The following is a 16,712-nucleotide window of genomic DNA, read 5'->3' as shown; positions in this document are numbered from 1 at the left end:
CAAAAGAGGTACTGGACCCTCCAAGAGCAGTGCCAGGAGAACCTGCTGCATGTAGGTGGTGGAGAAGAATGAACGGGAATAGAGGGAGGGAAGGAAGAAAGGAAAAAAGCTGGCCAACTGACACCTTCACAGCTGGTACCAAAGGGAACAGGGCTATATAATAAAAACCAAGGCTCACAGGATTTGCAGCTCCCACATTTGGAGCCGGTTCCCACTCGAGGTATGTGACAGCCCACCTGGGTCACAAAACCTTGTCCCCCCAGACATTCATCCAAACTCTCTGCATTTCTCAGAACAATGCAATAATCCCCCAACATTAGACCCCCTTGAAAGATTCCCCTTCCTCTCTTATTTTTTTGCCATTCTGAAGAGATGTCCAAATTATTTTTTCTTACAAAAATGAAATCTTCCCATCTCTAATCCATGATGAAACTGGGCAGACTGAAGAAATGAGATTTTTCAAAGGCTTTGTGTAGGAGTGTGTGCCTGTACTTTTATTCAGTCATCAATAAAGATCTGATTTAATATGAGTATTGAACAAGGAATTAAGGTAAGGTTTTAATTTTGGTCAATTTGTTTATCCACAGGACACAAACCGCAGACTTTTCTGTAATAGAAGGGCTCCTTTAATGGATCTCACCCAACAGTGGATGCTGTACTTGGCAAGCTCAGGCAGGTGATCAGGAGCCCATTTAAGAGAGCAAGAGCATTTGTTCACAGCACTGCAAACAGCTTCTCCCCCCTACCAAAAACCTCCAACGCACCTGAAACTTTATTGCAGCAAATTCTTTCCAGCATACAAGGAAGAACAGCAGAAACACTGTTTTGCAAGCACAACACACTGCACTGCTGAGTGTGGGTCAAAACATTTCCTCGCTTGTATAAATCAGCCTCAATCCTTCAGTTCAGCCTTCATAACTCAATCCTGTGAACTTCTGCAGACCAAGAGCAATCATTTGCTGCTAGCATCCTCAATCACACTGCTGCAGCGGAGCTTTAAAGAAACTGGCACTTCCTTCCCCGAAGGTGGAAAGCGCTAAAGGAAAGACTAGGAGAAGCAGCACTGAGTAATGTGTCAGGCAAATGCTCATACTGGTGACAAATGGTGTTACCAGCATAAAAGAGACAAGTGCAAAAGGGAGAAGAAAGAGGGAAGGATTCGGGGAAAAAGGGGGAGGGAAATGAATAGGCCAAATCTTCAGCTGGCATAAATCAGCTCTGCTGCAGTGGCATTGCTTTCAGAGAGTTGAAGCCCACGGCCAGTATTTATCCTCCAAAAACATGAAAGAAAAAGCCATGGGAGGGGATTGGGGAGGAGGGAAGGCAGAGGGTGAGTATTCTACTGCTGGAGACCAAATCAGACATAAAGAGACCTGGATTTTCTTCCTGGCCCTGTCATTAACCTGCAGCACACCATCTGTTCCCTTTCCTTCCCCAAGGTTTTCTCTGTACAGGAGCAGGGTATTCTCTTTGTATGGAGCTTAGCAAAACGATGCCCTGACTATCACCAGCATCTCTTGGTGCCCCTGGCAGGCAATAGCAGTAAGATAATAGTGTTTTTATTTTTTAATGGAAGCATCACTCAGCACGTGCCCTGCTTGCTCTAGCCACGTGTCCTCCAGTGAACTGCCTCTCCATCAGGCAGTGCTTTCCATCCTTTGTGTGCTGGGGAAACTGAGAGTCTCTAAGATGATAAAGCTGGCATTTCACCTCTCTAACCAGAGCAGCCCACGATCAGATAAAACCCAAAGAAGAAACCCAGTCTCTCTATATCCGTCACTGAGGACTCCTGGCCACAGGACCCTTCTGATTTTTGGGACCTATCATGTAACAGGATGCAGCACAGCAACATTTTGTGCTTTGAAAGAGGAAACAGCAGAAACCATTGACTTACCCTGTGGTATTAGCTGCTCCTCCGCACCTCTGTGTCCTTTAGGCTCTAGTTAACAGGGTCAGGGTAAAAAAAAAAAAAAAAAAAAAAAAAAAGAAAAATTAGGTCTCTTGCTGCCAAGTGGCTCAGCCAGAGTATATATATTTTCTTAATCCTCAGTAAAATGTATCCTGTTGATTAACAAGCTGATCAGAAAGGCCAGCGGTGCAGCTGTCTCAACAGCTTTGATTGCTTTTAAATGATTGTCTATTCTCAGCCCTGTCACTCACAGAAGAAATAACTACCCTAATAAACAGTAGCAAGTTTTCCTGGACTTCAGCCTGGAGAGGTGTCAGCCAACCCAGAGCTATAAGGTCATCCAGAAACACTCCCACCACTCAAAGCATCTAGTCCATATCAACCATCTTCGTATTAGGCACCAACGTTCTGCCCTTAGTCCATCCGGTTGAGAAACTTGGTGGCACGCAAGCTAGGATTTGGATTTGCTTTGGCTGAAAAAATAGAAGCAGGGCAGGGCAGGCAATGTTTCACAAAAAACTCTGGGGAAGGGGATGGGAGGGACAGAGCCTTAGCTTTCCACAACCCAAACCACACAGGACACTCAGGTTTGACTTCCACCTACTCTAATATCACACTTGTTGAAAGATGTCCTGAGGTCTACAATCTCTGTAAGTGAACCTGAGACCAGCTTTGAGCAACAAGTCACAGTACAGTGTTGAAATCATGCAAAATGGGCAGTCCCCCAACATCCTAAACCAACTGCGTGAAATTCCTTACGTTTCACCAAAATCCACAATGCATTTTTTTTGGCTGGCTCTGAATTGTAGATAGAAACTGGTGTGGGCAGGGAAGGAAGCCAAATGTGGACCCAGATCCTCAAAACATCCCCACTTAAAGCACTTAAAGCAAGCATTTGAAGCCCACAGAGCTCAGGCAGGGGCTTGGGCAGGCCAATAAGCATGTCAATAAGCAACTTAACGGATTACTTCTAATTGCTGAAAAGCACTGTCCTGACCTGAAATGGTCCAGTGCATGCCTGATTCCCAGTTATTATGCTAGAGTTGTTATTCCACACTAGGCTAAATAAACCAAGGCTAGAAAAATAAAGGGTAACAGTGAGCAAGGACTACACCTGGTAGCATGCAGGCAGGGCTGTAACGCATGCAGCTGGTTGTGCACACAGCCTGGAAGTCTGGCTGACAAGACAGACTCATGTAAAGCTCAGACAACATCACCTCTTTTTTGGAGGTGATCACTAGCTACCTCCTGGATTTACTGCAGGGGTGGAGGGTGCTGATACGGGACTGTGGAGTCAGCTTGATGCAAGGGCTACAGGAGATCTGTCCTGTTTTGCATCACTGCCTGGGTGAGTGGCATTCACTGCTACTTGCTGAGCGAGAGAAGATTATCATGTGTACAGAGCCTCTGAGAGGAGAGGGCTTTGAGCGGAAGGGACAGAGTCGTCAGTACTTTTGCTGGATTGACTTTAGTACAATGAAGTGCAGGTGCAGAGATAATGTGACAGCAAAAATAAATGACATGGAGAAGGCAGAATGAGTATATAATGGACACTGGGGGAAACTGCTTTAATTCAGTTCCTGGCAGCCATCGCTGTGGTTCTGAAAATACTTTGCAGAACATATTGTTAGTGAACCTCCCTCCATGTTGTGGCATCCTGTCAAATTATAAACATGGACGACATCTGGTCTATGTTGGTTGCTCCAAGTCTGCTGCACTCATGAAGGGCTGCCATAATAAACTGCTCGGACCAAAAAAAAAAAATAAAATTAAAAAGCAAAGTAGGCTCTATAGAGGATAAAGAACTAAAGAACTGCTCTGGGAGCGAGCAAAGCAACTGACAGACAGGGCTTTGGAAGCAGAGAGCAGGGATCTTGAAATGAGAATGCCAAGGTCAAGGAAATTCAATGCGTGGGGATCTGTCTAGCCAAGTGGGCTCAGAGGGAGATTTTCTTATAAGTGTATTTTTTTTTCATGCCACAAGAGGGATCATAAAACAGCCCATTGTGTTTATGGTAAATTTAAAAAATATAATGCAGACTGCAACTGATGTTGCTATTCATGGGAAAGTTTTTCCTCCTAATAAAACCAAGAATTACCCCTACACCCCAGTCCTCTACCTCCCCGCACCACTCCCTGATGGGGAAACACTGCATTCAGCACTCAGTAGGTGAGTATGAATTGTCCCTCTGTGATCCCGATGGCTCTCTGGAGTTTCCTCAAGAATGCTTCAATCTATCCAGGCCTCAAAATCCACAGTCTTTGGACTTAAAACATGTACGCTGAAACACACAGGCAGGCATAGTGGCCCTCCTGAGGTTAACAGAAATCTAACTTTCCCAAGACCAGAATTCAGCTCTCAGTAGATGCTTGTGCCAACAGAAATCAAGGCTAGCAACAGGCCATTAAGGCTGGCAAAATGGAGCTTAATACATTAGTTTCTGCATGTAGCTGCTTTCTTCCAGGAACATGCCTGCTCTGCACTGGCTTAACTCAAGGAAGAGCAGAGGCACAGAGAGAAAAGCCGAAAGTCCCTCTGTGCCAAGGGGTGACCCTCATCCCTGCACTGGCAGTGGGAAGGGCCCCTGAGGAAATCGTGCCCAGCTTGCTGCAGCTAAAAGGATGGTTCGAGGTGGGATCAGAGAAGACTGAATTCCTTCCTCATCCATGCGTCCACATGGGTATTGGCATGCGACCATCTCTGCGTTCACAGCTTGGCAGAGAGGGAGGGACAAGCGGCAACATTAAACCTTTAGATTGAGCAGCCCCTGGTGTGGAAGAATCCTGTCTCTAGAGCTAAATAATGCTGACTCTGGCCCTAAAAGAGAGGCTGAAATCTCTCAAAATGCCTCTCTGCAGGGTGGTTTTCCTGCTGAGAGCAATCCCATCCTGCAGTGAGTGTTTGCAAAAACTAAAGCTATGGTGTCCCTGCTGAGGGTGCAAAGCAAAGTGTAGACATGGAGCCACTCATGCCAACAAGGCTGCCTGCCCTGCACTCATCACACAGCACCATGTGGCCCAAGTGTGGCTGGTCCCGTCAATGGCTCCCTGCTGGATCAAACACACGGCAGCAAACGTGCCCACAAAAAACAGGAATTGCCCATCTGAAATTCTTAACCCTCTTCTCCTTTAAAGAGCAGAGGGAAGGAGCTGCCAATGTTTCCCTCCAACCCCTCTCCCCTGAAGCTTCCAATACTACAGCAGACTGACATGGCCTCCTTTTTAGTTCCCCTACAGGAATTGTGTATGTAGGGCGGGCGATTTGGTGAAGAGCAGGTTAGGCTTACCAACAGATCCCACTGTTTTTCTCAGGACAGTCCCGGGATTCAGCAGGGGAAAGGCATCTGGTAGTAAATCATCATACCATGTGGCTGTCGTCCCAGTGATTGGCAGGTTGTTTTCCAACGGTGGGCTTCGCTCCGCAGCCTCGAGCAGAAGGATCTAGACAGGGGACATGGGGAAGGCAAACAAAGTCAGTGGGATGGTTTCATACATGGTCTCAATCCTGAAGAGGTCTCGAAACTTCTCTCTTTGCCAGGAGGAGCTATGAATAACTCTGCATCACAGACCACAGGGTTTTGGTGTTAAAGCTCTAATGTTCTTCTGGAAAGTGGGAGTAATTAGCATAGGAAGCTGCTGTGTTAAGTTGCAAGAGTGTCCTGCACAAACTCTCCTTGGAGACGGCTTCATTGCTTCCAGAGAGACTCAGCCTCACATGGATTTGTCTCCCTGGCAAGAAACATGAAACCAGGGACCAGAGCTGGTGTCAGGGAACACAGCACATCACTGCTAGGTTACGTCTTCAAATCCAGAGTCATAAGGTCAGAAATTACTAAGTGGTATGAGGTGAAGGGCTGTACCCTGGATGCCCAGGGTAGCAAACTGAGGTGCCTCAGGACAAATACTGGTTATAAGTCAAAGCACAAGTTCTGACCAAATTAAAGATGATGGAGAGTATGAAGCTTTTAAAGAGCTGAAGTACTTTAATTTTTGAGCAAATAAAAAAAGGCAGGCAATTTCCTCAAAGAGCTCTACTTAGAAGTAATAGGATATTATTAAAACTCACAACTGTTTCTGTACCTTGTAAACACACTACCTTCAAATAAATCCACATCCCAATGTGCGTCCCTGAGCTATTTGGGCCATTTACAACCTAAGTTCCTTGGCAAAGTGACCCCGTTTTCCTTGTATGATTTAGACTGCTGTTCATCAAGCTGTGCTCCTGTGGCCACTGGTGGCCTGTATGAAACTGGAAGTTAGTCTTTAACACGGCTGCAAAAAACCTAAATGCCCACAAGAAGTAGAGGGATGGAGGACCCAGGTGGACTCTGCCCACTGACGAACTCCATTGAAGTGAAGCCCAGGGGAGCATTCATTGCACTTTATAATCAACATTTTTAATTAAAGTTTTCACAAAATTAGGATTTTTTAAAAAATAAAATTTTCTATTTAGATGTAAATGCTTCAAGCCCTGCCTTCCTAGCCACTAAGCAAGGATGGCACAACAAAGTAGTCTATAGATTTCTGTTGAAAAATCCTAACCCATTGGGAGCACTGCCCTGGAGCACCAAGCCCATGTGCTCTGCTGCAAATGCATTTTACCTCAATTGCTAGACAGAAGCTAAACAGAAGCCAAGGGCAGCACCCACTTTCCTGGTGGGGCAGCCAAAGAGTCAGCAGCCCTGCATTAGCCATGCCTGGGATGCAGCAGCAACCCTGCCACTTACCTGGATCGATCCCTGGCAAAGCTGCCTGCTCAGGATGGACGCAGGATGCCCATCAGGCAGGAGCAGGGCTGAGGTTTCCAGAACAAGAGTTTTGATCCAAGCATTCAGCTTCTCCAGCAAAGTCTGCTTTCTAAGCACAAAGCTACACAGGAAAATTGTTCAAGGAGTGCAACACTGTGGTTTGTTACAGCTCTGTCTCTTCCTGTTTGGAAACCACCTAAGCAAATACTGATTTAGGTATAAGGGAAATAAAAGATAATAGGGGTCAAACTTTCCACTAAATCCCTAGAAGTTTCAGCTTGTACATGCTGTGTTGTCTTTACATAATGAAATCACACTGCAATTATAAATGAGAGTGACTTGGCTCTGCTTGTTTGTTTTTAACTTGCAATTATTACAAGGTTTATCACTTATTTATTACAAGGCATGGTGGGAGCCAGTATTGCAGCAGCGCCAGAAATGATGAACTTCCTGCAGAATGTACTGGCCTGACAGGGGTGAATCAGAAACTAATTAAACTGGGAGCTAGGTTAAGTGCAAAGGAACTGAACCTCAGCTGTTGCAAACAAGCAAAATTCTTCCTTTATTGCGAGTATCTTTATTCATGGATCTAGCGTCTTGCTTTCTGAGTAATAAGAAAGCAAAAAGGAATCAAGTCACAATGCTTCTATTCAGCAGGCTTCCCTGATGCTAGGCACGGAAGGAATTGGTTCAGTCTGTGTCTTGCAATTCTGTGCTTCTCTGATTTATTTGTCAGACTTTCAAGGAAATACGCTATCAGTTCAACAAACACTTAAGCATGTGCCTTACCATAATCGTGCTTAATTCCCATTGACATGGGACTCAAGTGTGCATTGAAGACCTGTTCTGAATCACTTTATACTATTATATTATCCTCTTACTTCCCCAGCAAAACACCTGGATGTTGCCAAAGTGTACTCACCAACAGAGGCAAAACTAATCCTGGAGGCAGCAAATTAGAGAGGCTACAGCCAGGGCAGGGTTAGGATGCTCCTGCTGTGAAGACGGGACTGACAAGGACTGTCTTGGACAGTAATTTGCCGCAGCCCAGCAGTGTTGCGGGAAGAGGTGATATTAAATCAATAGCAGCAATGGTCAGAGACCAGCAAACTGCAGGGGTCCGGGGCCCTCCCGGGTGGCGCAAGCAGCGCTAGCACAGCTCTGCCGAAGGTTGCATCTGGAGTGGAACAGTTCCAAATCATTTTTATGGGTGATAATAAAAACGTGTTACCACATAATCAACACAAAACGGTGGCAACAGTATCCTTTTCATTAAAACAACATGTTTTAAATGAGCACTCTGCTGATAAACGCTGTAAAAGATTTAAATGCATGCACAGAATAATCCAGTATGCTCTTTTATAAATTGACTATCTATACTTAGCAGTCATTAAGGCTCAAACCATAGTAACAAGTTTATTTTCCCTGGGCAGAAAATGATAGAGGTCAGGAAGTCTCCAGACTTGAAATTGCTGAGAAATTCTAGTTTTTATGATTAGGACTGAAGAAGTGCCCAAAAGAAATAAAGTAGAAAGAAGAAAGCTCTCACATCCGTGAGATCCACAGAGCCAAACTAAAGAAGGAAAAGCACAAGGGATTTAGTCACATTCAAAATCTCAAACTATACACAGTTCTTTCAACAAGGAGTGTCCTCTCATAAGCTAGCACAGCACATAGCACAAACAGGGTCCTTATGCATTATTGCAATAGCACTGGAGCTATTCATCTATTTTCTGTCACGTTCTGTTTTTCTTAAGGCTGCCATTGCTGTAGTCAAGGGACTCGAGGAGAATTCCCACTTTCATTAAACAAAAAAAGAAAGTTTCTAGCCCTCTGAGTAAACTGCTGGAAAATGATACCACAGAGGCTCACAGCCAGAAAGCAAATTAGCAAAACGTGCAATATATTAAAGTCTCGGTATTAAAGTCTTGCTATTTTCTAGTCAATAAGGTTGAGGTAGAGAGAGGAATAACACCAAGTGCAGAAGAACGTGCGGTTTTGATTGGAAGTCCTCCTTGCAAGCAGTGCCCACCTCTGTTGCTATTGCTACTTCCAATGCAAAAGTTATGCCTCTATGAAGAGTGGAGGCAGAAAACATCCTAATGCCACCACATAAATGAAATCTGTCTTGATGCCATGGGTAACGTTAGTCGCCCAACCACCCAGAGCAGGTACAGAGAACTAGCTGAAGGGCAGTGCTTGTGGTTGCTGCCTGTGGTGTCAGGAGGGCAGATCCCTGCAGAAGACACAAAGGCCTTTCCTCCCCAGCTTGGGCTGCATTGCACAAGGTGAAGGATGGCCTCGACTCAGCAAAACACTCAGGCTTTTCTCTTTTTGCACATATGGAAGCAAAAAGTCAAATCTGACCCTAAATGGACATGCTGAACTGGAGCCTCTGGCAACAGAGGTTCCACCGGCACAAGGGCTTGTCTCTGGTTTCCAGACCCCACCTCTCAGATGCAGCTGAACTGGGTCAGAAAGCTGGAAAGAACTGAAATGGGGCCGCGTCTCCTGCCAACACCGCAGCAGGAGACGGGCCCAATGTAGGAGATGGCGTGTGAACACGAAGGGAATGCAGGAGGGATGATGCACTGCACTGGCCAAGGAGCTCACAGGCCAGCGCCAGCGGCAGAGGTTATTGCCTGCAAAACTCACCCCAGGGCCTTTCGAGCCCCGCAGAGCCGCCGGGCTCACCTCTGTACAGGATCTGGCGCTTGCTCTTCTCCCATGGCTCAAAGCCTGGCTCTTCGCTGTGGGGCCCGCTCACGCATAGGGCCCTCAGCAGGGACATTAGTGTTATGTGCCTGAAGCTCAGTCCCAGCTTACTCAACCCACCTCCCCCTTTTCTATTTGCCAGCATAAACTTTCTAAACTTCAGACACATACCACATTTCTTGCGTCAGATCAAGAGCTCAGGCCAGGGACAATGGAAACGGGAGGAAGGTTTTCATCTTCTTGAGATGTTCAGTGTCAGAGGACTTTTTTTGGCTTGTAGTGGCTTTCAAGAACCCTGATTTGGTTGTTTCCACACATCAAAAGAAGATTTCACAAACACAGCCTCCTCCCATCATCTGTCCTCTGCTCGCATTCCTGATGTCCTGTAACTAGTAGGTGCTAGAAACAAGGAAAGAACAGCCGGGCTTCCAGAGATTTCAAAATTGATACAACAGGGTTCAGAATGCTTTTTCTTTGGATAAAAATCCATGGAAATGCAGGGGGAATCATTTGACATAATCCAGATGGATATTATTAATTAATAAACAGGGGATATTTGGTCTCTTGAAGCATTGGTGGAATTAACTCCCCTCCATCCCTCTCTAAAGAGGAGGGAAAGAAACTGCATGAATCTAGCTCATCAGCTAAAAATTTCAGTGTAAAATAAGATTCCCTTGATCCTGTAAAGACACAAGCTGATTAATAATGGTAATTGCATAACTTGTTGGACATATCTTTCTTTATAGCAAATTATTTGGCAAAATATAGGAGTTTTTTAATCATTCATCAAGACAGAGAGCTAAACAGGGAGTTTTACAAAATCTGATGGAGAATGGTATCTCTCTTGTAGCAATATGAAACCTGTTAACGCAGGGCTTTAACACAGATGCAATTGCTTGGTTTCAAAAGCCAAAAGACATTCAGTAAGTGTCCACTAAAATCTGATGAACCAGGTGCCCGGTGAGAACCTGGGTAACTTCATCCTTATTACAACTTAGAGGCTTTGGCCAAAGGGGACAAGATAATTAGTGCATGGAGGATTTTTCATTATGTTGATAAATTATGTAGGGAGCAATAGCTGATGTCATTTGTAGACCAATGTAGACCAAAAGGTAAGATTTATGTCATCAGCTATTGCATGGAAGACAGAAATGAGGACCAAAGGCTTCTGCCAATCCATAGGTAGCACAGTTCACACTCTTTCTGCAAAAATATTCGGGTTTTTGTTCAGTCTTACAGGATTTCCAAAAAAGAGGATGCAAAAAGTGACTTTCATCAGCAGGTATCTTCTGGAGGGGAATCAGAGCAGAGAAGACACAAAAGCACAGGGTAGCCTACTGGTTTAGATGAAATGCAGGCAGTGTTCAGCAGATCATCAGACTGTCGAGGCTTTGCTTGAGAGAGCAGCAGTGAGGGAAGGACTGGCAGTGGTCCTACTGGGTCACTGCACTCTGAAGCACCTGGGGAGCTTCTCTGATATTGCTATACATTAGAGATTTACCTTTGCTGCTGTGAGCCCATGCAGCCTGCCATCACTGGTACCCTGAAGTGTTAGAGCCAGGGGAAGAAGCTAGATGTGGAAAGGATACAGCAATCCTTCAGTGCCATGCTAAGAGCTCATCGCAGAGTGAAGTACACAAAGGAGCTCAGACTGAAATCAGATTCCCCATCATTACTTTAAAACACCCGATAAAAATACATCAAAGCTATAACCTTCCATGCTCAAAATCACATCATTCTTCCCTGCCCAATTTATTGCTTGTCACCTGCTGGGGATGTAGCAGTGCTACGGATGTGGAGCCAGGCCAGCCTGAGATGAACTCAGTCTTGACAAAGTAACGTCTGTTCTCAGCAATGGCTTTGAGATCAGCTTTCTGCTTCTCACCAGGTGAGGAGCCCTCAACTCTGGCTGAGAGATTCACATCAGCTAGCTCAAATAGGCTGAGATGCCTTGTGTGCTCTCCTCCTCCACTGGACTCTAAATGAAAAGCTGCAAGAAGAGAGCGGCACAACTGGAAAAGATAAAGGGCTTGGTCCTTTCCTGGCTTGCCTTGGTGCAAGCTGAAAAAAAGGACCCAAAGTAATTTTTCTTTCATGATCATACTTTCCTTATGAAGCTCCACTAGAATTTCTGATTGAGAATCAAGTGGAAGTTTGCATGTTTGGGCACGGGATTGCCAAAGGATGTGAGTATTGCATCCCTTAGGCTCCTCACATCCCTCCCTTGATGAAACCTAATTTCTGTCCACAAAAATATTTTTCTTAAAAAATAATTGTAAACAATGTTCCCAGGTATTAAACATATCAAAAGCATTTCCTAATGTAGACATAGGATTTGCTTGGCAAATTAAGTTACATGTCATAGGAGAAGAGAATTTTTCAGTTATTTTATGAAAATACTAAACCTATTTGACTAAAAATGACAAACTTGTAACTAAAAGACTTTGCGGGAGAGGATGGTGGAAAAGGAGGTCTTTAAAGACTTTTTGTGGTTCTGGCAAACGATTTACAGCATTGGCCAAACACATGGAACAGTCGTAGGGAACAGATTGCTCCTCCAATCCAACAGTGATAAGAAATAAGATCCAACAATTACTAGACTTGAGAACAAAACGATTTTAACTGTCATTCTGAAGGACGGAAGCATGCCCAAATGAGAGAAATGCCAGTACCTAAACTGCCTCAAGTGTCCTAATCATAATCATGATTATTGCTGATTAGAAAAAGGCCAATGAGATAGATGGAAAGTTCAGATATGAACATTGACACAAAATTTGGTTTGCCCACCCAGTTTTGGTTCATGGTTCACCCTTGTAAAAATCAGTTAGGAAGCTGCATTTTCTTCTCAGGGACATTTGTTACATTAAATGACCTACAGAAACTCAGCATTAAATTAAAAATTTTACAGGGATTGATTTAAGTTATTGCTGCTAGAAACGAGCCGGTTAATATACAGCTACCTGTGAAATAGCCCAAATGCTCCTTAAATTCAATGCATTACTGGACCTGGAGAAGCAGATTCTGCACAGGGTCATTAGGAAACCTTAGAGATTAGGTAAGCCACCTTCCTGTTCAGAACAGAAGGAAAATAAGTAACTGCAGGTGGCAATCACATACACAACACAGAAAATCCCCGAAAGTCCTTGAAATATCAAGCAGCCACTGATGTCCACTCTACAGAACCAGCAGCAGCCTCACAGCCAACCAGCTGGGGTTTCCACCCCAATTTCTCAGCCATGTCACAGTACCATGAAACATTTTCTGTTCTCCAAATATTTCTCCACTACAGCAGGAAATTGTTTTATTGCATGTCAGAGAAACAAAAGACAAACCCCATAAAACATCCCAGACAGCTGCCAGTATTTCACGTAGCTGCTTGGAAGAAGGGGAAAATATAGAAACATTTCATACAATGATTACATTAAAACTCCAAGTAATGGTGCTTCGTAATCAAAAGACACAGGGTAGTGAAGGTGCTGCGGGGTAATCTGTTCTAAATAAATAGGGTGATTTCATATAAATAGCAATGTATCAATCAAACTCTGTGCATGGTACAAAGATTTCTCTTTAAAACCTTTCAGAATCTTCTGCGTGGGGAATCACATTACAAGGACTGTTTTCATGCAAAAAATATGCATGTCATTTATCAATCACACAGTGAATCAATCAGACGCTAGATATGTAATGTTATCTCCCTGCATTAAAGCTGTAAGTGAAATGCCACAAACTTCTCAAAAGCAGTGTCAGGAGATAAGACTGGATTATATCAACTCAGATCAAATGCTGCACTCAAGCTCCAACCAATAGCTGAGATTAATACTGCACTGCCCATAGCTCTGTGGTGGAGTTTATTACAAGAAACTGGGTGAACAAAATAAGCAGAAATTTTTATGCAGCTGCCTGCTTTCCTGCTAGCACTACCTGCTGTGGGCAGTGGTGCTGGTTTCTCCTGACACTGCAGCTCTCTTGAGCTTCGGCAGAGTTTGTCAAGACTTAGTCTTGTGACACAGGAGGGCAGCATCAGGCTCAGGAAATCCAGAAAGGAAGGGCTATACACTCTTCCCGCTAAGAAGCTGTGCTGGCCTAAGGAGAAACCTTTCGTATGAAATAAAAGCAGGGTTCATTCTGTCCTCCCACCAATGAGGCTCCCTGCAGGGTCACGGGGTGCTGCAGTGATGTCAGGTAAGATGTCATGGGAGAGAAGTAAGGTTTGGCACATTGGGGCTTGGGGAGGGGGTAATTTTCTTCCAACCTGCACACTTTCTTGTCCTTGACCCCAGGAGCAACACCATCCTCTCTGATGCAGATTCCCGTGGCCTTTAGATTTCAAGTTCAACACCACCAGTCAAGCTTTCCAATTTCTGGCACCCAAATGTGTCTGGTATCACACAAATGGAACAGGCCAACTCCATCCTGGGGAGATGGCAGGGTAACTCAAAACAAGGGAGATGAGGATAGAACTGGATTCCATCTCCCTTCACCTCCTTTCCTGCAGAAACATCTCCTACAGCCACAAGGACAACCCAGAGCAGCGTTAAGAAAAGCATGACACACATGAAGAGTTTGTTCTGCTGCACAGTTCAGCCATGTCTCAGGGTGTCTCTCCTCCCCAATGTCTATATAAGAACCGGTCCATAATGAGTCATTTTTCATTCCATTTGCTCTGTGTTTATTCTTGCTTCTCGCTTTCTGATCCAACTCTCATATTACAAAAATCAGAGGGTTACTTTTATTACCTCATTTGGACACTGATCTTAACAAGTTGGATGAACCAACTTGTAATAAGAAAGATGAGACCATTTCTGGTTATATCCCCATTTTTTAGGGGGACAGCTATAAAAGCCTGCAGAACACGAGTGGGGAAAGAAGAAACCACAGTTTTGTAGCCTCTTCTTCCATGGCTGAGTTTAAGTTTCTTTAACTTGCCCTTCACAGCCACTGGAGGACAAACATGCATTTTACAAATCCTCACACATAACCAAGAAAGGCTCCTGGCTCCTGGTCCCCATTGCAGAGGTGTGAGGAAGAGGTTGTTTTTCATTTGTCCCTAACCTACTCTGTTAAAGCAAAACTTCTCACCCACTACCGATCTGCCCAGGTCCACAGTGCCTTCAGAGGTAGCTTTCCATGTATTTGCTCTCACCCTTCGGCCTTGCAGTAATTTATAACAAGTCTACACACACTCCACATGCCTCAAAGCCCTTACAGCAGGTGCCAGTGGCCTTACCTGCTTGAAGCTGACTGGCTACACTGAGATAGCTGATCTTACCCATTGCCATTCCCTAAGCTCATCATGGTCATGCTGGGCTGAAATTCAAGAGAGGAAAAGCAGCAAAGCTCCTCAACTTCAGCTGTCTCCAGAAGGAGCAGGACTGTGGCAGGAAAATCCATCTTTGCTTAAAGGAAGGATGAACTTCCACATCTGTCTTTGCAGAACAAGACAGCAAAAATCAGGAGGAGATCAGTCTCCAACATTGGCAAGGGATGTGTGTGCCCATCCCATCACTCCTGCCTCCCTCTGAACCGCTTCAGGCTGTTGTGGTGAAATGAGACGTTACAAGAAGACAGTTTGGAATGCTGAGAGACAACTTCACATCCAGATCATCCAGCAAAATGGGGATCTTTCTCCAAAATCCAGAGCAGGAATGTGGACAACACTAAACAAATGCAAGCACCTTTTTAATGGAGGTAGCTATTATTGAATAACAACAACTGAGGTCATTACATTGCTACATAGATCAAACTGAACTCAAATTAACCTTGAAAAAAAGTGTGAATCAGCATATTTCTCTTGTGTACAGTACCAGCATTTGTGTAATGCTGCTTCACTCCCTATTTAATTGCTACAGTCAATTTTTGCACAGCACCCACAGCTTTTCAAAGTGGAAGCCAAAAGATTGATAATGACATTGCTGGGCTGGGCTGCAGAAGGCATCCTTGCAGAGACAGGCTCTTTAGTACTTCACAATAGAAAATTAGAGTAGAAGACAATGTGCTTCTGCCTTCACTACAGGTCCCATGCAGAAGGCAAGCAGGCAGCACTTCCTGAGTACCATGCGCAGCTAGCAGTTGGTGTCAACACCAGAGAGCAGATTGCTTTCAGGTGATGGGAATATCACCCAATTTAAACCAGCTTCATATCTGTAAGACAAACCCATTGACCTGGGTGCAGTTTCACTCTTGGGCTAAGACTTCTTGAGGGGATTTGGGTAGGTAGGACCTCCTTCCTCCTCCATGAAGTCCTGCCAGGACCTCAGCTGAAGTTGTCATTAGCCTCTCACGCTTTGTTCCCTGACAAAAGTGCTGAGCAGCACAAGCCAGCAGAGTGTGGGCACTCTGATGTCAGGACAGTCTATCATTTTCCAGTGAGCCAGATATAGAAAATCCTGGAAAGCAAAGGAAGGTACAGCTGGCTACAGGCTGAGCATGGGAGGGCTGATTTACGTGTCTCTGAGGCTGGTCTCATGTCTTTCTTGGATTTGGGACTGCACACGCAGAGGTCAGTCACCAGCCCCCCTCTCCTCTCCAAACGCCTCCAGTTCCTCCCTGCCAAAGAACACCCACCTGCCAGGTCCCGCTGCTTGGAAAAACAATCCAGCTCATCTTTGTCCTTTGCACCACAACAGTTGTTTTAACTCGAACAATTCTTCTCCCCAGAATTTCATTCCCCCCACCTCTTCATTTTCATGTAGTGAAATGTAACTGTGAAGGCTTTGAGGAAGTTCCAGACAACATTGCTCACTCCATTTCAGCACAGACAATTCCCAAATTACCATAATATCATGCACTGGCCTCAAAACCACCACACATCTACCACCCCTCCTCCAGAAAGGTTTCTCCCCAAATTCTTTTATGTCATTGATAACCATCAGTTAATGAATAATAACAGCAGCACATGCCTTAAAGGGACCAAAGCACTATATCTAACAGCCAGGACTGGGCTGTCACAGGAGGGACCACAGATCAAAGGGGAATGACTGACTCAGCTGCTTTGTTGCTAGACTGGAACAATTTATCTGAATCCCAGTAGGTAGAAATTAAAACAATTTGCAGAAAAAAAACCACAACATGAAGGTCTCCCCTTAACATTTGTCTCCACTAAACTATGCACAAAAGCCTCCCATCTTTCAGAACAGGGATAAAAAAGCAGGACTGGATAGCACTTGAAGAGCAGGCTAATGAACAACTGTTCTTAGAAAAATCTACATACTATTACTACTCTGTTATGCACTCTACATCAGTAAGGTTTCTACAAGGCATTTTTAGCGAGAGAGACCAGAATCAGAGTCTGCTTTTCTCCTGAGCCACGGGAATCACTGCTTTACATCCCCATGTTATCA

The 16,712-nt window shown here is 44.7% G+C and overlaps 1 protein-coding gene across 7 annotated transcripts in view; it reads right to left on the bottom strand.

Moving 5' to 3' along the window:
• COL26A1 (collagen type XXVI alpha 1 chain) overlaps window positions 1-16,712 on the bottom strand; it is a 180,889-nt gene that overhangs the window by 27,668 nt on the left and 136,509 nt on the right. For all 7 annotated transcript variants that reach the window (XM_075032504.1, XM_075032507.1, XM_075032509.1 and 4 more), the window contains 2 exons: window positions 5,197-5,350; window positions 1,895-1,939 (listed from right to left, as the gene is read on the bottom strand). In XM_075032504.1, the coding sequence (XP_074888605.1) occupies window positions 1,895-1,939; window positions 5,197-5,350 (199 nt within the window). The remainder of the gene's footprint in view (window positions 1-1,894; window positions 1,940-5,196; window positions 5,351-16,712) is intronic.

This window comes from Buteo buteo, chromosome 7 (assembly GCF_964188355.1).
Source record: "Buteo buteo chromosome 7, bButBut1.hap1.1, whole genome shotgun sequence".
Taxonomy (NCBI): domain Eukaryota; kingdom Metazoa; phylum Chordata; class Aves; order Accipitriformes; family Accipitridae; genus Buteo; species Buteo buteo.
The sequence above is the reverse complement of the archived record's forward strand: the minus strand, read 5'-3'. Positions and strand labels throughout refer to the sequence as shown.